Raw genomic sequence first — 23,605 nt, 5'->3', positions numbered from 1 at the left:
TTATTTGTCTTCTGGCCATCCGTTGCTGCAGATCAGAGGAGAGGCTGCATGTTGCAATGAAGGGGCCCCTGCATGTGTTCTCTTAGCTGCGCTGCACTGTGTGTTTGGCTGACAGGCAGAACTGCCACACCGTGGGTGTGATGTCCTGTGAAACCAGCCCAGGGGGGGGGGGTACCTTATTTGCTCACATGGTTGGCAGCTGGTAAGGATGCCCCCCCCCCCGCCGCCAACCTCCCTCCCGTTCAATATCCCATCATGTCAGGGTCCAGCAGCTGGAGATTTAAAGGCAGGACCTCAGCACCACTCAGCCACTGTCAAAGTCACATGTACGACCATTTGATGTCTGATCAGAGTTCCCCTACAGGAGCTCTGTCTGTTTATTTTGTCTTGCTGGTCGCATGGGGGTGCTGATGTCTTCCCGCATCCTGCAGCCCTGGCTACCTGTGATGTTCGGGGGCACAGATGGGTCTGAGGAGAAAGCTGGTCAACTCTGGCCGGCGCAAGCTGTCCCTGTGGGCCGGGGGGCAGCGTACTGTGTGGAGCGACCCCCTACCCAGACAGTGGAGGGATATCCTGCAGTCTCTGTCTGTGCCTGTCTCAGTATCCAGAAAGGCCCGCTTTGGTCCAGTCTAATCCGGTTTGTTCCAGCAGGGGTGGGTAGGGCAGGAGGGGGGTGCTTCCAATAGGGGGGCTGAACTCTCTCGCAATAGGTTCCTCTCTCTCCGGCACACGCCCACGGTCCTTCACGTACATATATAAAACAGGCACGCTTTCGTACATGAACTTGCGGTTATGCGCGTTCTCACACACGGAGGACGCTACATTCCCTATGTGGGGTGCACACACACCCATTGTGAGTAGCAGCTCTAAAGGAAGTGCTCTGTAGCTGCCTTCAGCACCCAGCCTGTAATTATGGGGGCCCGGCAGTGCAAGGCTGAAAGAGCGAGAGAGCCTGTTGGGATTTACATCTCTTCTTCTCCTTACACTCACCCAGTCAGAGCTGCCTTCAGTTTGTTGAAGTCTCGCCTCTCGGCCGCCCGCTTGTCGGGGAATCTGAAGCAAGCAAATGAGATGGAACTCCCTTTTCTGGCTGATATAAGCCTTGGGCCAGATATGCAGCTTTCTGTGTGAGGTGTCCTGGTTACACCCCTGATGGAGAATAAGCCACAGTCAGTTTTCGGCATTAATGTGTGTGAAATGCTGGCAGGTGCGGCGCAGCACTCGCTGAGGCCAGGGACGGCATGAGCCTCATCCCGGGCGATGTTCCAGCCTCTGGCCTTAAGGGGGCGCAAGTACACTGTCTATGGGGGTCAGACAACCTGGCAGCAATATCCAGCCCCCAACTCCACTGGGAAGTGTGTATGGGGGGGGGGGGTTGGGCTCCTGTAGTGACCAGGTCACACTGTCAGGAGAAGGTTTTCCCCCTTCACTGCTTGTCCCCAGTGTGCAGCATATTCCCTAAATGCCGCTGAGTCCCCCCCATCCCCCCGCCAGCCTCTCTCATCCTGCTAAAACCTGAAATGCGCTAATGATGCTCCCAGGGCACGTGTCCTCACGCGCCCTTTGTGCCTCGCAGAGGCTCCCTGTGAGCGTGTCACTGTAACTGCCAGCATCAGGGTGACTCTCTCTCTCACTCCCTCACTCTGTCTCTTTCTCTTACATTCTGTCTCCCACCCTCAGTAAGAGATGAGAAGATCTTACCTTCAGACAATGTCTTCCTAATGCCAAAAGCTTAATAGAGAATCTGTGTCCGGTGCTGAATATTTGATATCTGCTGCGGAACGCCGATTTATTTAGCGTGTCTGAGCCTCACCTGGCCGGCGCCCGCCTGCTCGGGACGGGCAGCCAGCCGCCTGCTCAGTCTGCCACGTCCCGCTGCCCCGCCTCGCCTCGCTCTCGTGTTACACTGGCGCGGCACTCTGCCTTGCATTTCCGTTCCCCCATGTGACGTGTTACATGCATGTGTGACATTGCTTTGTTTGCCCTGACACCTGTGATCCTTTTCCTGATTGCTGTCTCTCTCTGGCCTCTTCCCGTGACACTGGCCTTTTCATGCTACACTCCCATAAACCGGTAGTGTCTCTCTCAGGAGTCCTCTCCTGTCTCAACACCGTTCCCACTTCCCGTTCCCCCATCCCCAGGGGCGTCAGACCACCCTGCTCCAATTGGCCAGCATATCTGCTGCCTCGTGAGCTGCTGTGGGGAGCGAGGGGAGACAGCAGCGCCCGTCGTTCTCCCACCCAACCAGCAGGAGGCAGTAAAACCTCAGGGCCTCGCATCACTTAAACTCTATGCCACCATCACACTTCACAAAAACGGCACACTGTGCTTTCCTTGCCTCCCTCCCGACCCTTTGGTCCTTCAGCTTCACTGGGGTGCCTCTGGACCCCCCCCCCCACCGCCTCGCAGCCCCCCACAGTGGGTGATAATGAATGCCTTCTCCGCATGCATGCCATGCTGTGTTTGGTAATAAGCTGGCCCGGCTCCAGCAAAGAGCACTCTGCTGCCCCCTGGGGGAATCCACTGCATGCGGGGGTCACATACCCGTAGTTTCAGTTCTATACACAGCTTCCTCTCTGGGTGCAGTCTAGTAGAAAGCCTCTGATGATGCCCAGCTCCGGACGCCTCAGTAAGCAGCCCGTTAGGAAACGCATCATGTAAAGATGGGGGTTGCATGGCCATCCCACCCTGCTTCCCTCAAAGACTCCGCCCTGCGAGGCCCGGTGGCGCACACTCAGGAGCTCTAATACTGCAGTATTACTTCCTCAAAGCAGAATTTTAGCTGTAAGTCACCCACCTTTTCTATGTCAGTGCTTTCATTGTTGAGTTCAAGTCTGGTAAACAGGGTTAATTGTGATGTGACACCTTGCTGGCACATGTTAGCCAGCAGGGGGTGCTGTGAGAGGGCGGCACCACACGGCAACCTGTCAAGGCTGTCCTCGGTATGTCATGGCACAAGGACTGGGGGGGCGGGGGGCACAGATCTCTGGCTGAGCTTAAGTCACAGAGGGCCAGGGGGGCAGTGGCCACACAGCTGCTCTGAAGATTAGTGACAGGCCCGGCCAGGACACTGTGACATTGTCTCTGGACAGGAATGCAACTTTAGGCAAGCTTATAAGGTATATTCACAGGATATGAATATAAATAACCCTAATTATGCTGTAATTGCTAGCTATGTCTGTTTCCTGAAATTATACAGCAGTAATTGTGATGTATGTGCTGTTTCAGCCTTACCCAGTGGTACAGTGTTACGCAGCATTAATCAGGCGATGCTTTCTCTCCCCTGAAGAGCAACTTCAGGCCTTTCCTCTATGGCTGAGTCAGCACCGGCTCCGTAGCCCCCGCCAAAGACCCCCGCGAGACCCTGGGCCTCACTCCCCCCACCCAAAACACCCTCTACACGGCAGGACAGCAGATGAGAGTTCTTTATAGCCTGAGTGACTGGTGCCAGCCATGCGCGTTGGCACTCAGCTCTCTCTGAGGGCTGCCCCCTGGCATTGAAGTGGCCTGGACTTGTGTGACCCGTGACACATTGTTCCTCCAGGACTGGATTGTCTGTGACCTGAGAGGGGCGCTCAGTGGGCAAATGCATGCGGCGTTTGGGGGCGTTGTGCATCTGTCTATTTGTGGAACCTTCTGGTGTTTGCTGCAGGACGTTCTGCTCACTGTTGCATTGTTTTTCTCTGAATGGCCATGTGGGGGCAGTGCTGGCTGTGAAGACGGTGCTCAGACCCAGGGCTCTGAAGCCGAGGCAGCCTTCTGCTGTGGTCTCCTGCATGGGGAGGGTCGGGTGGGGGGGGGGCATACTTTTACAGTTGAGACAGATTGCTATTGATTTGCCGGCCTGTGCGTATGGCAACCGTCAGCACATAAAGCCATCCACCTGACCCGAGCGTTGCTCTGTTTTTAAATGTCTGCCGGGCGGCTGCTGCATGCTGTCCTCGCGTGGTTCTCGTCCTGCTCGGTATGCCATCACGCCGCATGCACACACGCCTCCACCGGGGGTATGGCGGGTCCGTGTTCTCTGTGAGCCTGGGCTGTTGACATACCTTGTGGGGGCTGGGGGGGGGGGGGGGGGCAGCACTGCATCTTCACGCCTCCAGAGGTGGGCTTTTAAATCCTGTCTGAGTGGAGCCTGCAGCTTCTCCCTGTTTTCTCTGGGTGCTCCAGTTTCCCCCTACAGTCTAAAGACATGTGGGTGTGTGTATTTTTGTGCCTCTTAATGGCAATTAATCTGTGTGTCCTGTAATAGCCTGGCATCCCATTCAGGGCATCCCCTGCCTGGTGCCCAGTGCTTCCTGGAATAGACTCAGCGTGGCCCTGGTTACGATAGGTGGGGAAGCTGCTGGCATTATGATTGGGGTCCGTCGTGTGACTGGGAGATGAGAAGCCCACTGGCTGCCCTGCGACCACGCTGACGCCGTCTGTGGGGGCATGTCCGGCCCCTGGGGCTGCCCGTCCGCGTGCGTCACCCTGAGGGAAACACTGCCCGCTTCTGGGTTCTTGGCCACCGTCGGTGGAGCCGGATGAGAGTGAGTCACCTGTTTCTCACTGAGCGGCACCATGAACCTGCGAGGCTCTCTGGGCCTGAATCCCCCAGACTCCGGCAGCCGCGCCCAGCGGCCCCCAACCCTCCAACCCTCTGTCACCAGCTTTGTGTCACTGGTGATGAACACAAGCGTCGCCTTTGTGGGGGACTCCTCATGCGGAGACCTGTGTTTGCACAACTGCTTCATGCTGACAGCCGCTCCCTGCCCACAGCTACCATGGAAACCAGAGCGGCGGTGGGCTACCTGTGCTGTTTTCACAGCCAGCATCACTATCTGCAGGCCAGCCACAGAAAGCCTGCCGCTTTCCCGTCCATCTCACCCTGCCAACCCCAGCACCATTAATCACTACTCCAGACAGTGCTAATCTATCTCTCTCTCTCTCTCTCTCTCTCTTTCTTTGTCCCCTCTTCCCTCCCTCTGGCTCTCACCCAGACCCTCCACTAGTTAGAGGAGGGGTCGCAGATCATTAGCTGTGCGCAGGCCCCAGTGGCCCCCGCCTCAGAGTGATGAGCCTGCATTCTGCGGCAGATTCAGGTCGATGCACTCTCTCTCTCTCTCTCTCTCTCTCTCTCTCTCACACACACACACACACAGAAGGCTGAATGCAGCATGAGGAGAGCAGCAATGATGAAATGTTCCTAATAAGGGTGGTGATAGGTACAGAAGGTGTGTGTCTGTCTGTGTGTGTGTGTGTGTGTCTGTGTGTGTGTGTGACAGTATCGCTGCTGACTCAGGGCCCAGCATATGCTGGGGGTGGGGATGCTCAGGGCAGGAGGGAGGCCCTGGGGTGGCGCTAGCCGTCTGTCAGCCTGGCTTTGCTCCCCAAACTGCGTGATGGCGGCGTCTTATGTGTCGGTGGCGATGAGGCCCATGCATGTCTGTTCGGGTGTTGGATGTAAAGGCCGCAAATACACATGTGACATCCAAGCCTGCCGCCTTGCTGAATGTGAGACCTGCGTGCGCAGCCCCCTCGGATCGATGGGAGCAGTGTTGGAACGCTTTTAGAAGGAGCGCCGCAGGCAGGGCATGATGGGAGTGCTGACCAGGCAGATCTGATGCTCTGAATCACAGCGCGGTGGGGGAGGGGTCACTCCTGCCTCACCCTCACAGGACAGGCCAGGGCGGTGGGGGTTAAGCCAAGCCGTGGGCTGGCGGGCTGGTCCCTGCCTTCCCCGCCTGTGTCTGTGTGCCAGCGTACATGCGATACGTGCAGCGTGAAATCACGCGTGTATGTCTGTCTGCGCCTGTCTGCCGCAGTCCTGCCCTCTCTGCCAGCCCGCATGAATAATTGAGGTTCTCCGCGGGCAGATATTCCCGGCTCCGCATTACAAAGGCGGGGAGAGGCGCATAGATGCATAAATGAATTCCCCGCTCTGGCCAAAGAATGAGAGAATCTTCATCTGCCTCCGCATTTGCATTTCTGATAAATTAAAAAAAAAATACCTGCAACCCTAGCTGTCGCATGCAGCAGGAAGAGGCCTTAGACTGCTCTCATCGATCTTCGGGGGAGATGGATGCGCAGGACTTTGCTGTGAGCCAGGGCAGCTGCAGAAACGCCGCACAAGAACAAGAAAACCAAAATGGAGGACAAAGCAAACATTGAGGTTGAAGATCTAGGGGGATAAATCATTCTCCCCCCCCCCCCCCCCCCCCCCCTCATTTCTCCCCAATTTGCTCAGTCTCAGGCGAAGTTCTGCATTCAGGTGAAAATCAATGAGGCCCTGAGGTAAAATGCGCACCCTGTAGCGGTTATTAGAAGCACTACCTCTAACTTAAGTCAGTGTGAATGCATTCGGAGCTGGACGCCTACAGCCACCAGGGGGCGATGCTCCATCTACCCACTCTCCATGAGACCTCTTAGGAAAGACCCTATGTGTATGTGTATATATATATAATATATACCCAGAGAGCTACCTTCTCAAAGTTAGGTTGTGTGGCCCAGCTTAGGAGCCTTGTGGATAAACAAAGGCAGGAAGGAAACGAGGGGGTCAGGATGACTCCAGCGGTATCTGTGTGTCAAGGTTGATTGCGACCCCCCCTGTTTGACTGTGGCCATAAGGGGTCAGGGCGCAGGCAGGTGCTGGAGGCCAGGAGGGTGGAGAGGGGCAGGCAGGTTACGGTTTAACGTAATGGAGCCTAACATCAAAGTGTGATCAGAGATGGCATGACTGACTAGCGCCAGGACAGAAGGGCACTAGATTGCAGTAGATTATAGCAGATTACCCCTCCGGGTCCCCAGGCACTGGAACATTAGCCACTCCCTCTGCTGGGCATGGGAAGCACTGGCTGATTGCTCTCAGACGTCGGCTTCTCCAGGGTGGGTTGAGATGCTGCAGCTGTGGGACGTGCTGATGTTTGCCCGCACTGAGGCATTCAAACGCATTCCTGAAGCCAGCTGGGTTGCCGTGGTGACCTCGGCCCACGAGGCAGGAAATCTCATTCGGTGTGGCCTCCGGCATGAAGCTGTGCCGTCCCAGAATGCATCTCTCAGGCACGCGAGGAGAATGCTACAGCAAGGTTAGCCAGCATCCTCTCCACTGCAAATCCGTCCTGACCTGCACAGGGAGTGGACAGGATGTCAGTGAGCCACAGGGTCACCGGGGACGGGTGCCTGGTTGCGGCCTCGGGCGTGGCTTCCTGTGCAGCTCCACTAACAAAGAGCCCTTTGAGTTGCCAGCAGACAGCCTGGCACGTGGCAGTGCCACACGCAGGGGCGTCCTCATCCAGAGCGGAATGCCCCGTTCGGAGGTCTTACCCACCTCGTTTCACGATGCCCCTGTTTGCTTGTACAAGTAGAAGAGGGAGAGAGAGAGAGGCCCTCAGTACCTTTAAAGCCATAATGAAGTGCTTTTCTGATCAGGCAGTTTAGAGGTGACCTTTAGCATAGGTTCTAACTCTCATTGGCGCTACCCTTTTCAACTTGTGCTGAGCGCTGGTGACACATCTTCTGGGGGTCACTGCCTCGTGCTGTTTTCTTGTGTGTGTTCCTCCCTCCTGCAGTTAAGTCCCGAGCTGCTCTGGGACATGGCAGGCGTTCAAGCAGACCTCGCAGCTCCTGGCTGCCTGAGCTGCGTCCTCTGCGCGCCTTTTATTGCCCGTAATGTAGCGCCCTGGGAAAGTGTTGTGTTTTTCCCCCTGATTTCCGCCTAAGCTGCTCATCTGCGCCTCACGCTTCTGCTCGCTAGCCATGTGAATCGGCTCCTTTGTGTGACGGGTGCGATTTCATTGCAGATGGCTGCGACCGCTTCTTTCCTTTCAGAACTTCCAGGCTCTGCCCCGGCTGCCCGTTCGGATCGCCAGGAAGCCGGACGTGGAAGGTGAAGCCGCCGGTGTGTCCTGCAGGGTGATAGAGGGGACAGAAGTGTCACATCTCGCAGCTCGGGGGGGGTGCCAAAAGGCCCGGCGGCCTCCCGCACCAGTGCCGCTCTTTCAAAATAAGAACCCTGAAAATGTGAGAGGTCCGGAAGCGGTGACTCAGCAGAACTCGCTCAACCGAAGGTCATGTGACGTTTCCATTTTCATGGACCCTGTATCTGGCTCTTGTTTCTGGCCCGGGCTGATGTGATGGATCACAGACGGGCCAGTGCCAGGTGCCTGATACAGCCAGTTTCTCTCAGATACAGTGCCAGACAGAAGCCTTGACACGCCTACTTGTTTTTCAACAAGACAGCGACCCTGAGCACACCTTGAGGTTATGTAAGTCATGTATTATCTTGTGAACAAGAAGAGAGATGGAGTTCTGTGACAGATGCCTGCCTCCCCACAATCCCCCGACCTGAACCCTATAGACCTGGTTTGGGATGAGTTGGATTGGAGAGTAAGAGCAAGGTAGCCAACTCGTGCCCAGAAGTTGTGGAAACTCCTTCAGGCCTGTTGGAGAAGCATCCCAGGTGGCTACATCTGGAAGCTGGTTGAAAGAATGCAGAGAGTCTGCAATGCTGTCGTCACAGCAAAAGGGGGCTGTTTTAAAGTGTCTAAAATTTAAGAAAAATGTCAAACACTTCTGGTCGTTGCAATATTTGATATGTATTACTTCATTACCTCGATGCATAACATAGCTAAAATAGAGACAAATGTATTAAAAGCAGGTGTGTCCAGACTTTTGACTGGTAGCTGCTCTCCTGCAGTTATTTCTTAGGAGGCCAAACCGCTGTCCCCCCCCCCCGGTAATATTCAGGAAGAAGGCCCATATCACGCACCCTCCATCATTTCTTTCTTTTTAGTTCTTGCAAGATGAGGACTTAATTATTTTTCTTCTCTTCATTTAAGAGAGGAGCTGTCCCCTAGTTAACTTCTTATACTAGTCATATTTATAGAATATCCGATTAATTAAAGCACAACGTGACAGATCTTAGTACGCTGAGAAATAAGTCAGAGGGAACTGGAGGACTGTTTCAGTGCCACTCCAGTGTCCTTGTAAGGGTAGGAAGGGCCCAAACGCACAGGCGGACTGTTTGGGGGAGGCCAGCCTTGTCAGGTAATATTGTGGTGCACTGGAAGTTGTGTAGAATGATAGGGATCAGTGTGTCGTGCATGTGCGTGATCATCCGTGCATGTGCTATGACACGGGTTTGCGTCATCATTTTGCCTTAAAGACGCAAAGAATGCTCTGTCTGGTCCTTCAGGGGATGCTGCGGAGATGGTGACAGTCCAGCCACGCTCCATGTTTCTCCCCCAGGAGGGCTGGACCTTCCTGGCTGCAGGTGAGTTCACTTTGGTGCTGGTGAATGTGTGTGTGTGTGTGTGTGTGATCATACTGTGGTTTGAGGAGCACAGTGCTTAAGACTTATGCTGCATTCCATTTGAACTCGTAAATCATAAATTCCAAGTTCCTAATCGGAAATTTCGACTGGAATGCCCCGAATATGGAATTCCGACTCATTAACTTGGAGGAATCGACACCCGCGAGCTCAGAATTCAAGATGGCTGCGCCCTTTATCAACAGAAATGAAAGTTGTAGTTTTATATTGTTTATTAGCAGTTATGACTTATTTGTGGCTTATTAAATCGGTCATGCACACAGTGTAGATGTGTTGTTACGGTGTTTTATGCTTAAAATACCGCATAACGTGTTGTTATCCACTGATGTTGGTAACAATGGCTAAAAATTTACCAGGCTAGAACTGGGACCCGTTTCATTAAGCAGGATTTCTTGCTGAAGCGGACAACTTGCCGGAATTAAGGTAATTGTGTAATAGTGACTAAAAACCTCAACTGTCACTTTTAGAAAACGCAACTGTAGCCAAGCATGACCTCAAAGAGCAGTTGAAACGGTCAGCCTGCCCAACAGTCAATGCCAGAAGCGATGATGCATTTCCTGAAAGCTTTTAATAAGATGGGGGGTGGGTGGTGGTCCTGCAAATGGTAATACAAGCAAGTCCACTGCCCAGGGGAAGCTAGAGCCCCATGGCTTGAGCAGGACATGCAGGTAGTATGTGGCTAAGGCAACTCAGTAAACCGCCTTTAGAACTGACACTGCAGAGTCCAGATAAGTTACTAATTGTTATTTATTTGGCAATATGAGATCCCATTGCAAGAAAGGTATGTCAGAGATATTGTGAAAAACACAGTGTGAAATACAATACGACTTAATAAAATATTGATAGAGATATATTTAGAGAGATGTTTCATCGGACTGTAAATGGAATTCCCCGTTTCCCAGCTGGACGCTTTTTCTGGCTTCTTAGACTTTATTTAACATGGTTATTTTTAAGCTGCCGTTGCTTTGCTTGACTTGCTCTCTCAGAGCTACTCGAACCCGGTGCACTCCCCTCACTGCTCACTGGGTTTTATCACCAGCACCAGCACTAACTACTGGTTGTGAGACTCTCACAGTCACTAAAAAGCGCACCTGGACAATAGTGAGGGCCAGAGGTCGCCAACATTTTCCGGAAGAGACTTCCTCTATGGTGACTGTTGTCTCTCAACTCCAGGGCTGGGGGTTCGAATGCCAGCTCTGCTTTGTGTGTGTGACTTTTGTAAGGAATCCACCTACAGAGTCTCGTTTCAGACTCTGGTTTATTGAACAGCTAAAATAATATAATGTAATACAGTGTAGACATACACTGGGTATTGAAAGGCAGCTCAAATACGAATTAAAGTCAGTTCTTCACCCCCCTTTATTCCCCAAAAGCCCCCCCCCAACAAGGTGCTGTGTGTAGGTGTGGTGAGTGAATTTGCAGATAAAGGGTGACCTCATGGAGTGTGAGGATCCTGAAACAGGGAAGAGGCAGTAAATGGCAGAGACTTCCCACGAGTGCAAGTGGTACCTCAGTCTGGCTGCTAGCCTCCTCTGTCCATTGTAAATTCAGTTACTTCCTTATCATCTTAGTGGTTGTGACTGGAACCCCCATTCTCTCCCTAAATTTCCCCATGATCATAATTTGACAACACTGTCTGTATTCAAATGACCGACCTAGAACATTGGGCCATATTCACTACTTTTCCTTACACTTTGCATATTCTCCCTCTGTCCTCACAGTCCACAGATACACAGCTGGCTTACTTCCTGTCGTGTGAGTGTGTATGTATATGTCCATACGATGTCCAGGATGGAGCCTAGCATATGCTGCCTGTGATAGACTCCAGGCCCAACAGTGACCCTGACCAGGATACGTAGAAGATGGATAGTTGGAAAGCAAATTCCCTGATTCCTTCCCATTGTCTCTGTCTCCCTTCACCTGAATTCTTGGCCAGAATGTGTGTGTGGTCAGGCGATGACTCGGAGCCGCTTCTCCGTGAGCTCAGGAGTCTCGGCGCTTGGCGTCAGAGTGAGGCCTCTGGGCCGCATGTGGCATCCAGCTCTTAATGATGCCGGCAGCCGGCCAGAGTCTCAACCCAAGAGTCAACTTGCACTCGGCGCCGCACGCTGCTCTGGCTGCTGTGCGCGTCACGCGTGGTCTTCATGCGGACGTGGACGGGTGGCGGCGAGGCCGACGGCGATGATGAAGATGACGGTGTGCTTCTCCCTGTGCCCAGACTTCTGCCAGGTGGAGCTCCGTCTCCTGGCCCACCTGTCCTCGGACCCCGAGCTGCTGCGTATCTTCCAGGACCCCAGCGCTGACGTCTTCGCCATGTTGGCCTCCCAGTGGTGAGCCCATGCAGACCTGCCCTTTATCTGCCCACCATTTGATAGAAGCTGCCCCCTCTGCCGTTCCGTATCTATGGGAAACTAGGTACAGCACATGTCTGTCTAAGCAGCTGGCTTCACAGACAGATCCCCCCCCCCCCCCCCGGGACTATTTGCTCTGACGCCCTTCGGGTGGTGTCTGTTATCATGTGACCATGTGCCTAGCAAGGGCGCTGTGCTCAGGGCAGCGCCGAGGTTCTGTGGCTCAGTCTCTCCCCCTCTGTCCCATGTGACTGCGCAACAAATCTGACCCATACTGCCAGTTCAGGGCTTCTTCCCTGTGATCCGGGGGATGAAGTGGCTGATGGCTGCAGTTTCTTTGAGGCAAAAGAATGAGGAATGGAGAGGGATCGGATGCTGGTGATTTGTTATGGTGTCAGCTGAGAATGTAGCATATTTCACAGGCAGGGTTGCCATGCCGACCACCATCACGGTCACCATTGTGTGCGTTTCAAAATATGGGGACCGCTCAGATGCGCACGGACAACCATCTGTGGGTCACTTGTCTGTGGATGGCTCTCGTTTCCATGGTGTCCCAGCCCGTGAAATGATCTCAGCTGCTCTGTTAGAGAAGAATCTCTTAATCCTCCTTCGCTCTTACCATTTGGCCGTCAGCAGGTGGCGCCAGCCATGCTGCCCGTGCGTGTGCACGTACACATCTGTGAAGTCCCATCCGTCTGAGCTCACATGCACCCCGCGTCCTTCTGCCTGGCTTTAGAAAACAGACACGTGGTTATGATGTTGCAGCGTCCCTCTGTTTGTCTTGGGTGCACGCGAGTCGGCCTGAGAGGCCGTCCGAGCTGGAGGTTCAGCTGGACCCGTGGTTGTTTTTCTTGTTCTCGTTTTCGATCCTCCTGAAGGTGAGCTGAGGGCCACATTCACACAGATCCTGCTTGCAGACTAAGGGGCCCGTAGCCATAGAAATGGCCAAAGCTCCACATCGGTGCTATGGACGACTTCACTGATGTGAGCACGGTGGTAATTAGATTCCTCTGGTCTTCACACTGGCCGACTGGCCCCAACACCATTCCCAGCCTGTTGCTGAGCTGCATAACAACCTCGCAGCAGTGCCTGCTCACCATCCGGCTCTCTTTGTGCTCACTGTCGTCACTCGGCCCGTCGATGCGGTCACCGGGGCGGCCTGCCGCCGCTCGTCTGGGCCCCCGCCTGGAGCCTCATCTGGCTCGGGAGCATTGCCACACAAATCACATGGGGGAGGGGGGGGGGGGGTTTCCCGGCAGGCGTTTCGGGCCAGCGGGATCGATATGGCTGTCTGTGCCGGAGGTGTGTCTGGGCCTACACCAGGAAACGGAGGGGGGGCAGAGACGGGGGGTGGCGGGGATCTGCACTTAAGCAGCTGTGCGGACGGGAGCCAGGAACGGGCGAGTGCAGTGGGAGGGTTTGGTGTTTCCTGAAGAGGCTGCAGTGCGTGTGTGTGTGTGTGTGTGTGTGAGGCTGGATACAAGAGGTACTTTAATTAAGGATGGATGGATCATCTGTGGGGTGCTGGCAGCCTGCAGGATGTGATGTATGAGACGCGACTTGGGCTCCCTCTCCTCTGCCGGGAAGAAAGGTGCCCTCTACATGCCCGGCCGCAGAATCGGGGACGGGCGTCCTTTATTCTGGGGCAGCGTATCACCCTCCTATTACAGATGGACCCCCTCTGGGGGGTCGGCCCCACTGCTGTCTGGCTGAGCTCTCACTCTCCTCCAAACGCTTGTGCGCTTCAACTGTCGCTTTGACCCGTGCGTCTGATTGGCTTCATGCTTGGGTTTATTTGACGGTAGCTGTGGCTGAGCTGTTCTGAGGCTGTAGTGGAGACATGCAGAGGACGCTGTCAGTGCTCGCGTGTATCGCAGCTGCTGGTTTTTTGGCTTCCTTCTCGTGTCGCACTGGCTTGCTTTTCGATTGTGATATCAGTGACATCTGCAGCAAGCTTGCTAGCAGGAAATAGATTTCCTGGTCTTTTTATGAAGATATGCAGTGTCAGTAACTGGTTACATCTGTCATGAACCTGCTATAGTTGTCCAAGGCCACCGCGCAAGGTCGCCACCCCATGGCTGCTGGCATAACGCTCACCCCCCCCCACATGCTCGTTAAACAGGCACGTTCAGCTCTTCGCCTTGCTGTATTTACGTGCTTCTGCAGCCAGGTGGTGTACCTACCTCCCCCAATGCCCTGACATTGAATCTGCATCGCTCACACCGGCCAGACAGTCAGGGACACATGCCACAAATTCAATTAGCAGCAGAAGTGGTGAGGACAGCCCCCCCCCCCTCCTGGCTTCGCTGTCTGTTTGTTTCCTGCGGCGGAGGGGGGGGCGGGTGAGGTGGGGGCTTAGGGAAACAACAGCCGAACCCATTGGGAGCATTTATTTAGAGCAAATCTTCAAAGCAGGACTTGATCTCGATGGCGAACTGAGGTTGGAGCCCAAAACTATCTCTTGATCCTGGGGGCTTTTCAGGGACACCTCCCAAAACTCGCCTGTACATCTGTGCTGTCCTGCGACTTCCAGAGCAGAAACCAGATGAGGACTCGACGTCACCTTATGAACATGACCCGTGTCACACAGCCTGGCCTGCTTGTGAGGCGTGGGGAGACCCCCGGAGTAAATCACAGGCTGATAAATCAAGACAGGACGCCGACTGGGCTGGGAGCGGCGCCATTACGTTACCATTAGCTCAGCGCTGGGGTCAGGGACGGGGGAGGGGGAGGGGGAGGAGGAGGGGGCAGTCTGGGTGCACGTGCTTCGTCCAGTTGTGTCGCTGCATAGGACGACCAAGAGCAGCAGCCTAACCAAAGACCCAGAGCTCCGGAAAAGCAACAACCAGCCAATGGCACGCCTCACGTGATGAGCTGACAGGCAGATGAGTTTCATAAAATCTGCAGTGGTTGTGTTATGCGTAGCTGTCATATCTTTGGCAGAATGGTACCAAAATGGCCTTCCATGTAGATGGTTGCTGGGAGCTGCCCCAGCCATGCACTGTCCTCCTCAGGGCAAAGGAGCAGCCGTGACTCATGGCGAGTCTCTCCATCGCGCGTCCCAGCTATTGGCGTAATCTGTGGGAAATCATCACCTCCTTATGTCAACGGCTGTGCTACAAATGCTGCCTCAGCTCATTAGTCTGAGCTTATACTGTAATTGTAGTGTTTCCATGCACTGACTGTGGCTGGATGGTCTCTGTGTGCAGAGGTGAATAGTTCTGGTCCAGAAAGTAAAAATCCAGATCAAGATTTTGTTTCCACCAACCAGTTGAGTACTCTCTGACTGTTGCTCTTTATACTCAGCTGTTTGATTAAAACAAAATCTTGGTCCAGATTTTTATTTTCTGGACCTGGACTATACCGCTGTGCCTGTGCGTCATCTCTCCCCGCCCCTCTCTCCCTGCACACAGGAATGGGCTACCTGTGGCCCATGTGAGTCCCCGGCATAGGGAACAGGCCAAGCGCGTCGTCTACTCCGTGGTGTATGGAGCAGGTGAGGCCCTGTCTCCTTACATGGCGAAGCCCGGTTTATTTGGGATCAGGTAATAGGCCGATAAAGCCCTTTAACACAGTGTTTCCCAACCCGGACCCGGAGCCATGTTTTTGGACAACCTGGCAGGGGCCAAAACGTGAACCGCTTGGGGTCCCCAAGGAGCGCACTGACAAACACCGCTTTAGCATGTACTTTGTGTCATAAACTTCTACCCGATTCTAACCGATTAGCCTGAATTCAGCCTTTCACTGCAGCAGCGAGACTGCTGGTGCTTTTACACAGCTGCAGCCCTCGCCCCCCCCCCAGGCTTCGCAAAGAGCCAGCCGGCCTCTGTGGGGACCCGGTCTGTGCGCGTCCTTCTCGCGTCCATCACCTCGCATCCAGCCTGTCCGTGTTTCAGAGCGCTCAGACGTCTTCCTGCTGTGACCCAGTTAGCGTGGTGAAGCCGGGAGCCTCACAGCAGCCCCACACGGAGCCCTTTATTGCCGTTGCTATTGGAGACGACTGCAGAGCTCGGGTGTCGGGACCACAGGCTTCCAGGCAGATGGGGGCCCAAATATAGCCTTAATATCGGAGGTGGAAAGTTCAGGTCCAGAAAGTAAAAAATCCAGACCAAGATTTTGTTCCAATCAAGTTGAGTACTCTGTCACTGTGACTCTTTAGATTTAGTTGGTTGGTTGAAGCAAAATCTGGATTTTTATTTCCTGGACTTGATCTTTCCACCTCTGCTTAGTATGAATGATTCCCCTGTCAAGGGTGCCTTGAGCTGGCTGTGTTTGACTGCTTAGGTCATGCCTTACGTCTTCATCCCCAGCACGCTCTGAGCCGCCGGTGTCCAGCCTGCCGCTCATTAACCCCCCCCCACCACCACCACCCAGCTGAAATGCCCAGAGGAGTCCGACGGCCCTCATGCTACATCGCCATTGTCCAGGTCCAATAAGTGCACTTCATACTGTCTGGGCTGCATTCTGTAAGGCTGTCAGCCACCCTAACGGTCCCGCCCGCCAGGCCTGAGCCGTACCTTATATAATATATGACGCTGGGAGAATTTAAGAGGGCTGCGGTGTGCCGCTGCTCACAGGCTGCCTGCTTTTAATACCCCTTTAGTGATTCCCCAGGGGAGTCTTATAGCCTGCACCTATACAGCGCTGGCTGCGGCCCGTGGGGGAAATTGAGTTACCTCCCACTGATGTGACAGCGCAGTGTGGGACCCGAGTGACGTGTAGTGCGATTCAGGAGGATTACGGGCAGATCAGGCCTCCGCCTGTCATCACGGGGCTGGGGGGGGCTCTCACGCAAGCTGGGAGGCACATCAGAGTCATTTCATGGAGGAGTTGGGCTCGAGTAACAAAGGGGTCATCTGCAAACTCACAGCCTCTGCCCGGATTAGCCTTCCACCCGCTCGCTGCACCTCAGAGCTGTTTACAGCTGTGCGTTGCTGCTGCCCGCAGTACAGCGTGTGCTTCTGGGGGCCAGCAGCATTACAGGCACTGCTCACAGCTCCTCCTGGGTGAGTGTAGAGCTTGGGCAAAGAAACTGGGACAGTTAAAACGGAAGCGACCAGTCTGTGGTCAGCAAGGACAGACAGGCACGACAGCCGGGCAGCCTGTTAGCGAGGACCCCTCTGAATCCCTCACGTGGACAAACAGGCATGATGGCTGGGCAGCCTGTTAGTGAGGACCCCGTGAATCCCTCACATGGACAAACAGGCATGATGGCTGGGCAGCCTGTTAGCGAGGACCTCTCTCAAATGTGATATGGAAGAGGGACAAAAAGTGGGACCAGTAAGCTGAAGCTGAACTTGATAAGTGGGACTATTGAAACGCCTTGAGCATCACGGAAAATCGCGAGGTTTCTGACAGGAAGTAAACATTCCTACATGAACTGAATATAGCCCCTGTACCAGTAATCCTCATGCCACATGTGTCCTTGTCGTTGATGGCGCCCATGTTCCTGCGTGCGCCAGCTCCACATCCCATGGAAACCATAGCACATTGAGTATGGAGGAAGATGTCTTTCGTCGAGGTCCCTTGTGGGTGACGTGGGAGGGTGGCGTGGGCTCGGAGAGCGGGAGCTGAGCGTGGGAAACCCAGTGGGCCGGGAGCCGGGAGTCTTCCAGGAGCCGTCTGGCCGGATGTGGCTCGTTAGAAGCTGACAGCGAGGTGAAGTCAGGTCTGTTCACACCTTAACTGACAGAAGCTGTCTCTGTGCTTGGACCCTGTCCAGGCAGGGGGCGTCTCTCGCGTATCCTGGGCCTGAGCGCGGAGCAGGCGGCGCTCTTCATGGACAGCTTCTCCCAGGCATACAGGGAGGTGCAGCGCTTCATCCAGAGGACGGTCCAGCAGTGTCAGAGCCAAGGTGGGCATCCAGACCCCCGCAGGCCTGTGTGGCCGGGTTATGCTTTCTTTACCACACCAGAAAAAAAGCACATGGTGTCACTATCTCTCCATCCTTCTCCATCTCCATCCGGCTGTCTCCCCTCCATTCTGTCTCTTAGTCCTTGAAAGGGTGCTGTTGGCTGGTCAAAAGTTTGCGATGTTATTGCCATATGATCATAATAAATGAAAACAGTAATGTATGTATGTAAGAATCTGAAAATAAGGAATAGCAGTATAAGGACACGACCCTACACGAGTTCCCCTCCGCTCTAATTAGTCTTGCCTGTTTGCACATGGAAGGGAAATGCATATTGAGCTGATAATGTGACGCTCCTCTGGTCATGCAACAGGACTGGGTGTTTTCTGGAATTTGGATGGGGTATTTCTCTGGAAACTATCAGGGCGTGCGAGATGTTTCTGATTGGGACAGGGAGCAGGATATGTATCTCTGGTTCTGTCTCCCACGGGTTTGCTTTGGCAGCCTGAAGGTTTTTTCTGTAATAGGTTAGGATCCAGTGCACAGTGCTTTCCCGCTCTATCGCTGCACCTTTCCCAAAAAGCATCCATTAGAGCCGCAGATCTGTCACAGAGATGCTGCGCTGCCCGGTCCCCATTTGCATGCGATGAAGCAGCCGCAGCAGGGACTCCGAGTCACAGCGGGGGACTCTGAGTCAGAGCTGCAGTGTGGGATGGCCAGTGAGGCTCCGCATGCCCTGATTTGCCTCCTTACTGGCACCAGGACGGTCGCAGCAGCGCCAGCAGCTATCGTCTGTCCAGCATCTGCGTGAGATCCTCTCTCCAGGATCTCTGGGAGCGAGACTGGATGTTCCCACCGCTTTCCCTGGAGATGCTGGACATGAAAGGGAGTGAAAACGAAAAGATGTCGGTACTGTATCTCAGGAGTCTGGAGCTTTCTGTGATGTACACACTGTGCCGCTGGTGGCACCTGGCTGTGGCTAACCCTACCCCCGTCCTGTGGAGGGGTCAGACTTTACTACTCTCCCCCTGCCTAAGTGTGTTATTTGGAACTGCAGTGATATGCAAGGGTGAGGGAACAGGCCTCGGCCCTCTCGTGTGACAGGAGGTGACAGCAGAGTGTTAGTCAGAGAACCCCTCAGGAGCGCAGCTGTCCATGGCCCCAGCCTGGTTGACCCCCCACTCTCTTCCCAGGTTGTGCCCTCTCCCTCCACCTCTCCCTCTCTCCTCCACCTCTATTTTTCATCCTTTATATACCTCTCTGCCATTATTAAGGGGACGTTAAAACTGTTCTGGGGAAGATGGAGAATCCTCCCAGCTGAAGCGCCATATGTTGTTGTTCAGGGGAGGTGGAGAGTGGGATTGTGGGTAAGCTTGTTCTGCGCGGTGTTGCCAGGGTGCCGAGCAGCCCAATAAAAAAACTGGTGTTTATTTTAAACTTTAAAATAGTATTTAAAAGTATTTATTTTCTTCCTGTTCAAAGCTAAACCAAAGTGAAAGGAAAGTGAAAATGAATTTCTGTTCTATGGGTTAAGATACTTCGCTAAGAAGAAAATATTTAGAATGATTGTTGAAGTAGATTTCCTGGCCCTGTGATAAAAACGGTTTTTTTTCCAAGGAAAGGTTCCGCTAATGTATCTGTGTGCCTCCATTTCTCTGTTTCCTACCCTCATATTGAATTGCTTTTTCCCATCTTTCTAGGTTATGTTTTGTCTCTGATGGGTCGGCAGCGTGTTTTGCCCCACATTCAGTCCCCAGACTGCGCTCTGCGGAAGCAGGCCGAGCGGCAGGCCGTCAACTTTGTGGTGCAAGGTAGCTGCAGCCCGCTGGCCTCCCGCCACCCTGAGCGGCCGAGCTGTCTGTGTCACTCCTGTCACATGGTCACTGTGTCCGCAGGCTCTGCCGCTGACCTCTGTAAGACGGCCATGATCCGCATCCACTCTCAGCTCTCCTCCTCCCCAGGACTGACAGCCAGGTCAGACCGCTGTCCTCCTCGTTCTTCATCTCCTTCTTCTCATTTCTCTTCCTTCTGCCTCCCTCACCAAGGTGTGATCCACTGATTGGCTGGCACGGCTCTGTCACATACGTAAAAGGTGCTTTTCTTTATGTGAGGCCTCCTAGCACGATGTCCTGGCAGCTTTTTACGTCATTAAAAACATTCGTGAGAATGTGAGATTGCTTTGAGCGCTGATCTCACGGCTGCCATGGACGCGGGCTCTTTGGTTGAATAGCAGTATTGAGGAGAGGCTATTTGTAGAGTGAAACAAGCTATTTTTGCCCCTCTAAAAAAAATCTGACGTGCTAAATTGATGAAGGTGAACTTAATGGTAGGTTTATGGGGACACACTGCTGCCCTCCACTTCAAGTCCTTAAACATGGGGGGGGGGTAAGCCCACGGCCCTCGAGGCTGTCGTGTGAATTGCGTGTCTGTCAGCCTGCTATCCGTCGTCCTAATGCTCTTCGAGCGGCTCTAGCTCCCCCCGTTGGCCTTGGTGGCCCACACTCGCCTGTTTGCTTTGCGGGCTAAAACACCACACAGTTCTGCTCACTGTGAGCATGGCCCACACACACACACACACACACATGCATGCACAAGACCGCAACCCCCCCCCTGCATGTCGTGCTGCCTGCTAATTATACTCCAGGGTAACAGGGTTGTGAATATATTATTGAAGTAGAGCTAATAAACAGCATTTATTTAAGTATGCTTGTGGTGCACTGAGTAAATGCCGTATCGCCATCCTCTTTCTCCTGGGATCTCTCCCTCACCTCCTCTCCTACACCCCTTGTCCACCTAGCGGACCATAACTCTCCTTTTCCTTCTCTTTCCCCCTATTAAGCTGCTAAAAGATAGTGAGCTTGTCACATGTCTGTCAGTCTGGCTGTGGCGGGAGCTGGCATCAGTGGGGGTCTTACAGACAGACCCCCGTCTCCATTGTTGCTGGACCATAATCCGGCAGGGTTTCGGCCACCGGTCCGGCCCGCGTCCAGCGTGCTGAGCAGAGAGTCACAGATGCATGTCTGTAAGGCAGTTGTGTAACTAATGTAATTTATCAGAGCGCATGACGATGGAGTGCTGGGGAGAGCAAAGCGGGGTGGTGGTGGGGGGGGGTCCCTGTCCCCTCTCTCCATAGTAACAGGTTCCTTCCACGCTGTGGTAATGTGCCCTTTCTCCACACTGCACTGACAGAGGTTGGGTCTCATAGATACCGGCTCCAGCACTAGCTTCAGGCCAGCAGAAAGTCTGTCCTTTAGAGATCAAACTAAGTAAGAATGCCGGGGTTCAGCCACAGAAGGCCTTTTTAAAGCAGCGTAGATTCAGTAAAAATGTAAATGAAGTCAAATACAAGCCAAGGAGATGGGTTTGTGCAAAATAAATAAATGATGTTAAGGCCTTGGAGTGTTATCCTGGAATCTCCTCAAAGAGCAGGCAGATACAGGTGAGGCAGGGCTGCCTCCTTACGCTGCTCCGAGTGGCTGAGGCTGTCTGTCTCTGTTTACCAGAACACCCCCCTTCCCCGTCACGCACTGTACGAGGCCCCCGTCACTGATGCTGTCAGCATGCATTTTGTCTGCCGTCTCCCACTCTCTTCCCTTTTTCTGTTCTCCGCCCCTTGGCCCCTCATGCCCACATCTGTCTGCTCATCACTGTCCCCCGGGGCCACAGTATCCAGCTCTAACACCAGCCGCCTGCCTCTCAGCACGGTTGGGTTTTGCCCGAGTCAGCGTAATCGAGTTAAGCAGCTCTCATCTCTCGCCACTTTAAGGCGTGAAAGCCGCGGTAATGACTCCGCGGGCCTCACAGGGACACGGTAACATGCAGACCTGCTCGTCTCCCACCCGTCAGGCGGATTCTCAGTCACGCAGCGCAGCCGTTATTTCCGTGCGGCTGATGCGTTGCACATTGCAATTGTTAACACGAGGCCAGGAGATTGTATTTCAGCAACATTTTCTGTGGAGAATGGCACGCTTTGCAGTGAGACCCCGGGACTGCTTCCCCCGCCTGAGACCTGGCATGTTGCAAATTGGTTACAGGAATGAACCAAACAACCCAGGCGAATTGCTTACAGAATATGGAACCCATAGTCCCAGCCTCCGTAGGGCTCGACCAGGTCTGGATGGCCTATTGTGTCCGGTTAGTACCTTTATATCACAGGGACATTATGTCATAGGCCAGACAGGACGCTGCTTTGCCCTTCTCTCGATGTGCTTTGCCGTGTGTGGCTCTCACATTCACCTTAGCGAGCTACAGCCAAGCTGCAGAGGATGACAGGAAAGGGAACTATCTCTGTCGTAACTGGTCTCCCCACCAGCTCCTTCCCGTTACTCACAGCCTTCTGCTGCTAACGGCATCATCATTACCGTGGGGACGGCGATGCTGTGATTTGACCCTGTGTTGTTGGCATGCTCACATGACCAGAGGTAGGGTGCCCGGTGGGGCAGCCAGAGGGCACAGGAGAAACAGGGGAAGGCAACATTAATAAATGTTTTTAGAACAGGGGCAACCAGCCCTGGATGTCAGCAGGACCTGGTCCTGCTGCGTTGGGAGTGTGACAGCTGATAGACATGTCCCAGCCCTGCAGGTAATGGCCTGAGTGTGAAAGAGACCAGCCAGAGCGAAACACCGGCACGCCATGTGTCTTCTGGTAGCTCAAGTGAGCCACACGCTTGCTCTGCCCAGAGGCTGGGCCAAGCTGACATGGTGGTGCGCTGACCTCACATGACTTCGCAGCCCGCATCATAACCGAGTCCGTGTCCTCTGGCACGCTAGGTTGATCGCCCAGATTCATGACGAGCTGCTCTTCGAGGTGGAGGACTCTCAGCTGATGGACTTTGCGGGTGAGAAGACCCCCTATCCCCCACCCTGCATGGTCTGTGTTTATGCCTAGAGCTCTCCTTCATGTGTCTTCTGCATGTTTGCACTAGTACTGGTGAAGACCACCATGGAATCACTGCAGCACGTTGAGTGTCTGGGCATTCACCTTAAGGTAGGTCTGCTTGGATGAGTAGGACAGCACCATACTGGTGTCTGCTCACCTAGCACAAGCCCCCTTCAACCTGCCTGTAATGAATGGGTGGTCATGAACACTGTCTGGCAGCCATGGGCCTTGAGATGGTCATGAGCACATTCCTGTCTTTGGTGAGTGTTGAACTGACCAGTTAGCATCCAGCTGTGTAAGGGGGTAGCGTCACCCTGGAATGGGACATCCATGGGATGAGAGGCTTGTCAGGCCCCTGTCATTCTCCCCCAGGTACCTCTGAAGGTGGCCGTGACCAGTGGGAAGTCGTGGGGCGTCATGTCAGAGCTGCGGCTCCCTGCCGCGCCCCTCCACCCAGCTCCATGAGCCTCTATCTGGATCGCTATCGCTAGGCAACCAGGCAGCTGCTCCGTCTGCTTCCCGTTCTCCAGCTGTCTGTAACCAGGGGCAACGGCTGGAGCTCCAAACTGGATAGCTCTGGTTCCCCCCCCCCCCCCCCATTTTTCATTCGTTCACCATTTCTTCTTTCATTTTGTCTCCACCTTTGAGACCAAGTTAAACCAGACGAGGTCAGTTTCAGCTTTCTTCAGGTTCTTCAGTTTTAAGGTCATGAATGAAGCATCACCTGAAGTTTGACAGAATGTCTCCAAATGTAACAGATGCTCACAAAAACGTTCCTTTTACAAAGACAGGAATGATTAGCAACTGCTGATGTTAATGCTGTTGATGCTTTGTAATGTTCGCCATATTTTTCCTGAATTTGTTGTGTAAGGTGTTCATATGCTGTAAATGGATAAATACAGCATGGATAATTCTTTTTGCTGCAGAATGGCCAGTTCATCTTGCACTCTACGACAGTCCCAGATTTGGCAGCGGCGTTACCGTCCTCTCGCAGACACGCACTGCCCTCCCACTCCTACTCCTACTCCCACTCCCACGGGCATATTGCCTTCGGCCCTTTGAGCTTGTTCAGCGTATGCACACGCAGCCCCGTGAACACACACTCAGGGACACGTCACACACCCTTGCAGCAACCGTGACCAATGTCGCTAATGTAGGAGTCGGCCCTGTGGTGCACCGTGGGATCTCTGCCTTCCTGTGCTGCTGAGCTCCGC

General features: G+C 53.9%; 1 protein-coding gene across 12 annotated transcripts in view; it reads left to right on the top strand.

Annotated features, from left to right (window-relative positions):
- The window catches only part of poln (polymerase (DNA directed) nu), a 46,996-nt gene extending 23,689 nt beyond the window's left edge, over nucleotides 1-23,307 (top strand). For 4 of the 12 annotated variants that reach the window (XM_023825472.2, XM_023825469.2, XM_023825468.2 and 1 more), the window contains 10 exons: nucleotides 7,810-7,879; nucleotides 9,176-9,253; nucleotides 11,529-11,640; nucleotides 15,075-15,157; nucleotides 17,384-17,515; nucleotides 19,213-19,323; nucleotides 19,408-19,486; nucleotides 22,283-22,350; nucleotides 22,438-22,499; nucleotides 22,764-23,307. In XM_023825472.2, the coding sequence (XP_023681240.2) occupies nucleotides 7,810-7,879; nucleotides 9,176-9,253; nucleotides 11,529-11,640; nucleotides 15,075-15,157; nucleotides 17,384-17,515; nucleotides 19,213-19,323; nucleotides 19,408-19,486; nucleotides 22,283-22,350; nucleotides 22,438-22,499; nucleotides 22,764-22,856 (888 nt within the window). In that variant the 3' untranslated portion in view covers nucleotides 22,857-23,307. Of the gene's footprint in view, nucleotides 1-7,781; nucleotides 7,880-9,175; nucleotides 9,254-11,528; nucleotides 11,641-15,074; nucleotides 15,158-17,383; nucleotides 17,516-18,274; nucleotides 18,422-18,569; nucleotides 18,585-19,212; nucleotides 19,325-19,407; nucleotides 19,487-22,282; nucleotides 22,351-22,437; nucleotides 22,500-22,763 lie in introns of those variants that run through there. The other 8 variants (XM_023825473.2, XM_023825471.2, XM_023825474.2 and 5 more) reach the window with 7 other exon arrangements.
- Nucleotides 23,308-23,605: the final 298 nt, after the last annotated feature.

Source organism: Paramormyrops kingsleyae, chromosome 12, assembly GCF_048594095.1.
Source record: "Paramormyrops kingsleyae isolate MSU_618 chromosome 12, PKINGS_0.4, whole genome shotgun sequence".
Lineage (NCBI taxonomy): Eukaryota > Metazoa > Chordata > Actinopteri > Osteoglossiformes > Mormyridae > Paramormyrops > Paramormyrops kingsleyae.
The sequence above is the reverse complement of the archived record's forward strand: the minus strand, read 5'-3'. Positions and strand labels throughout refer to the sequence as shown.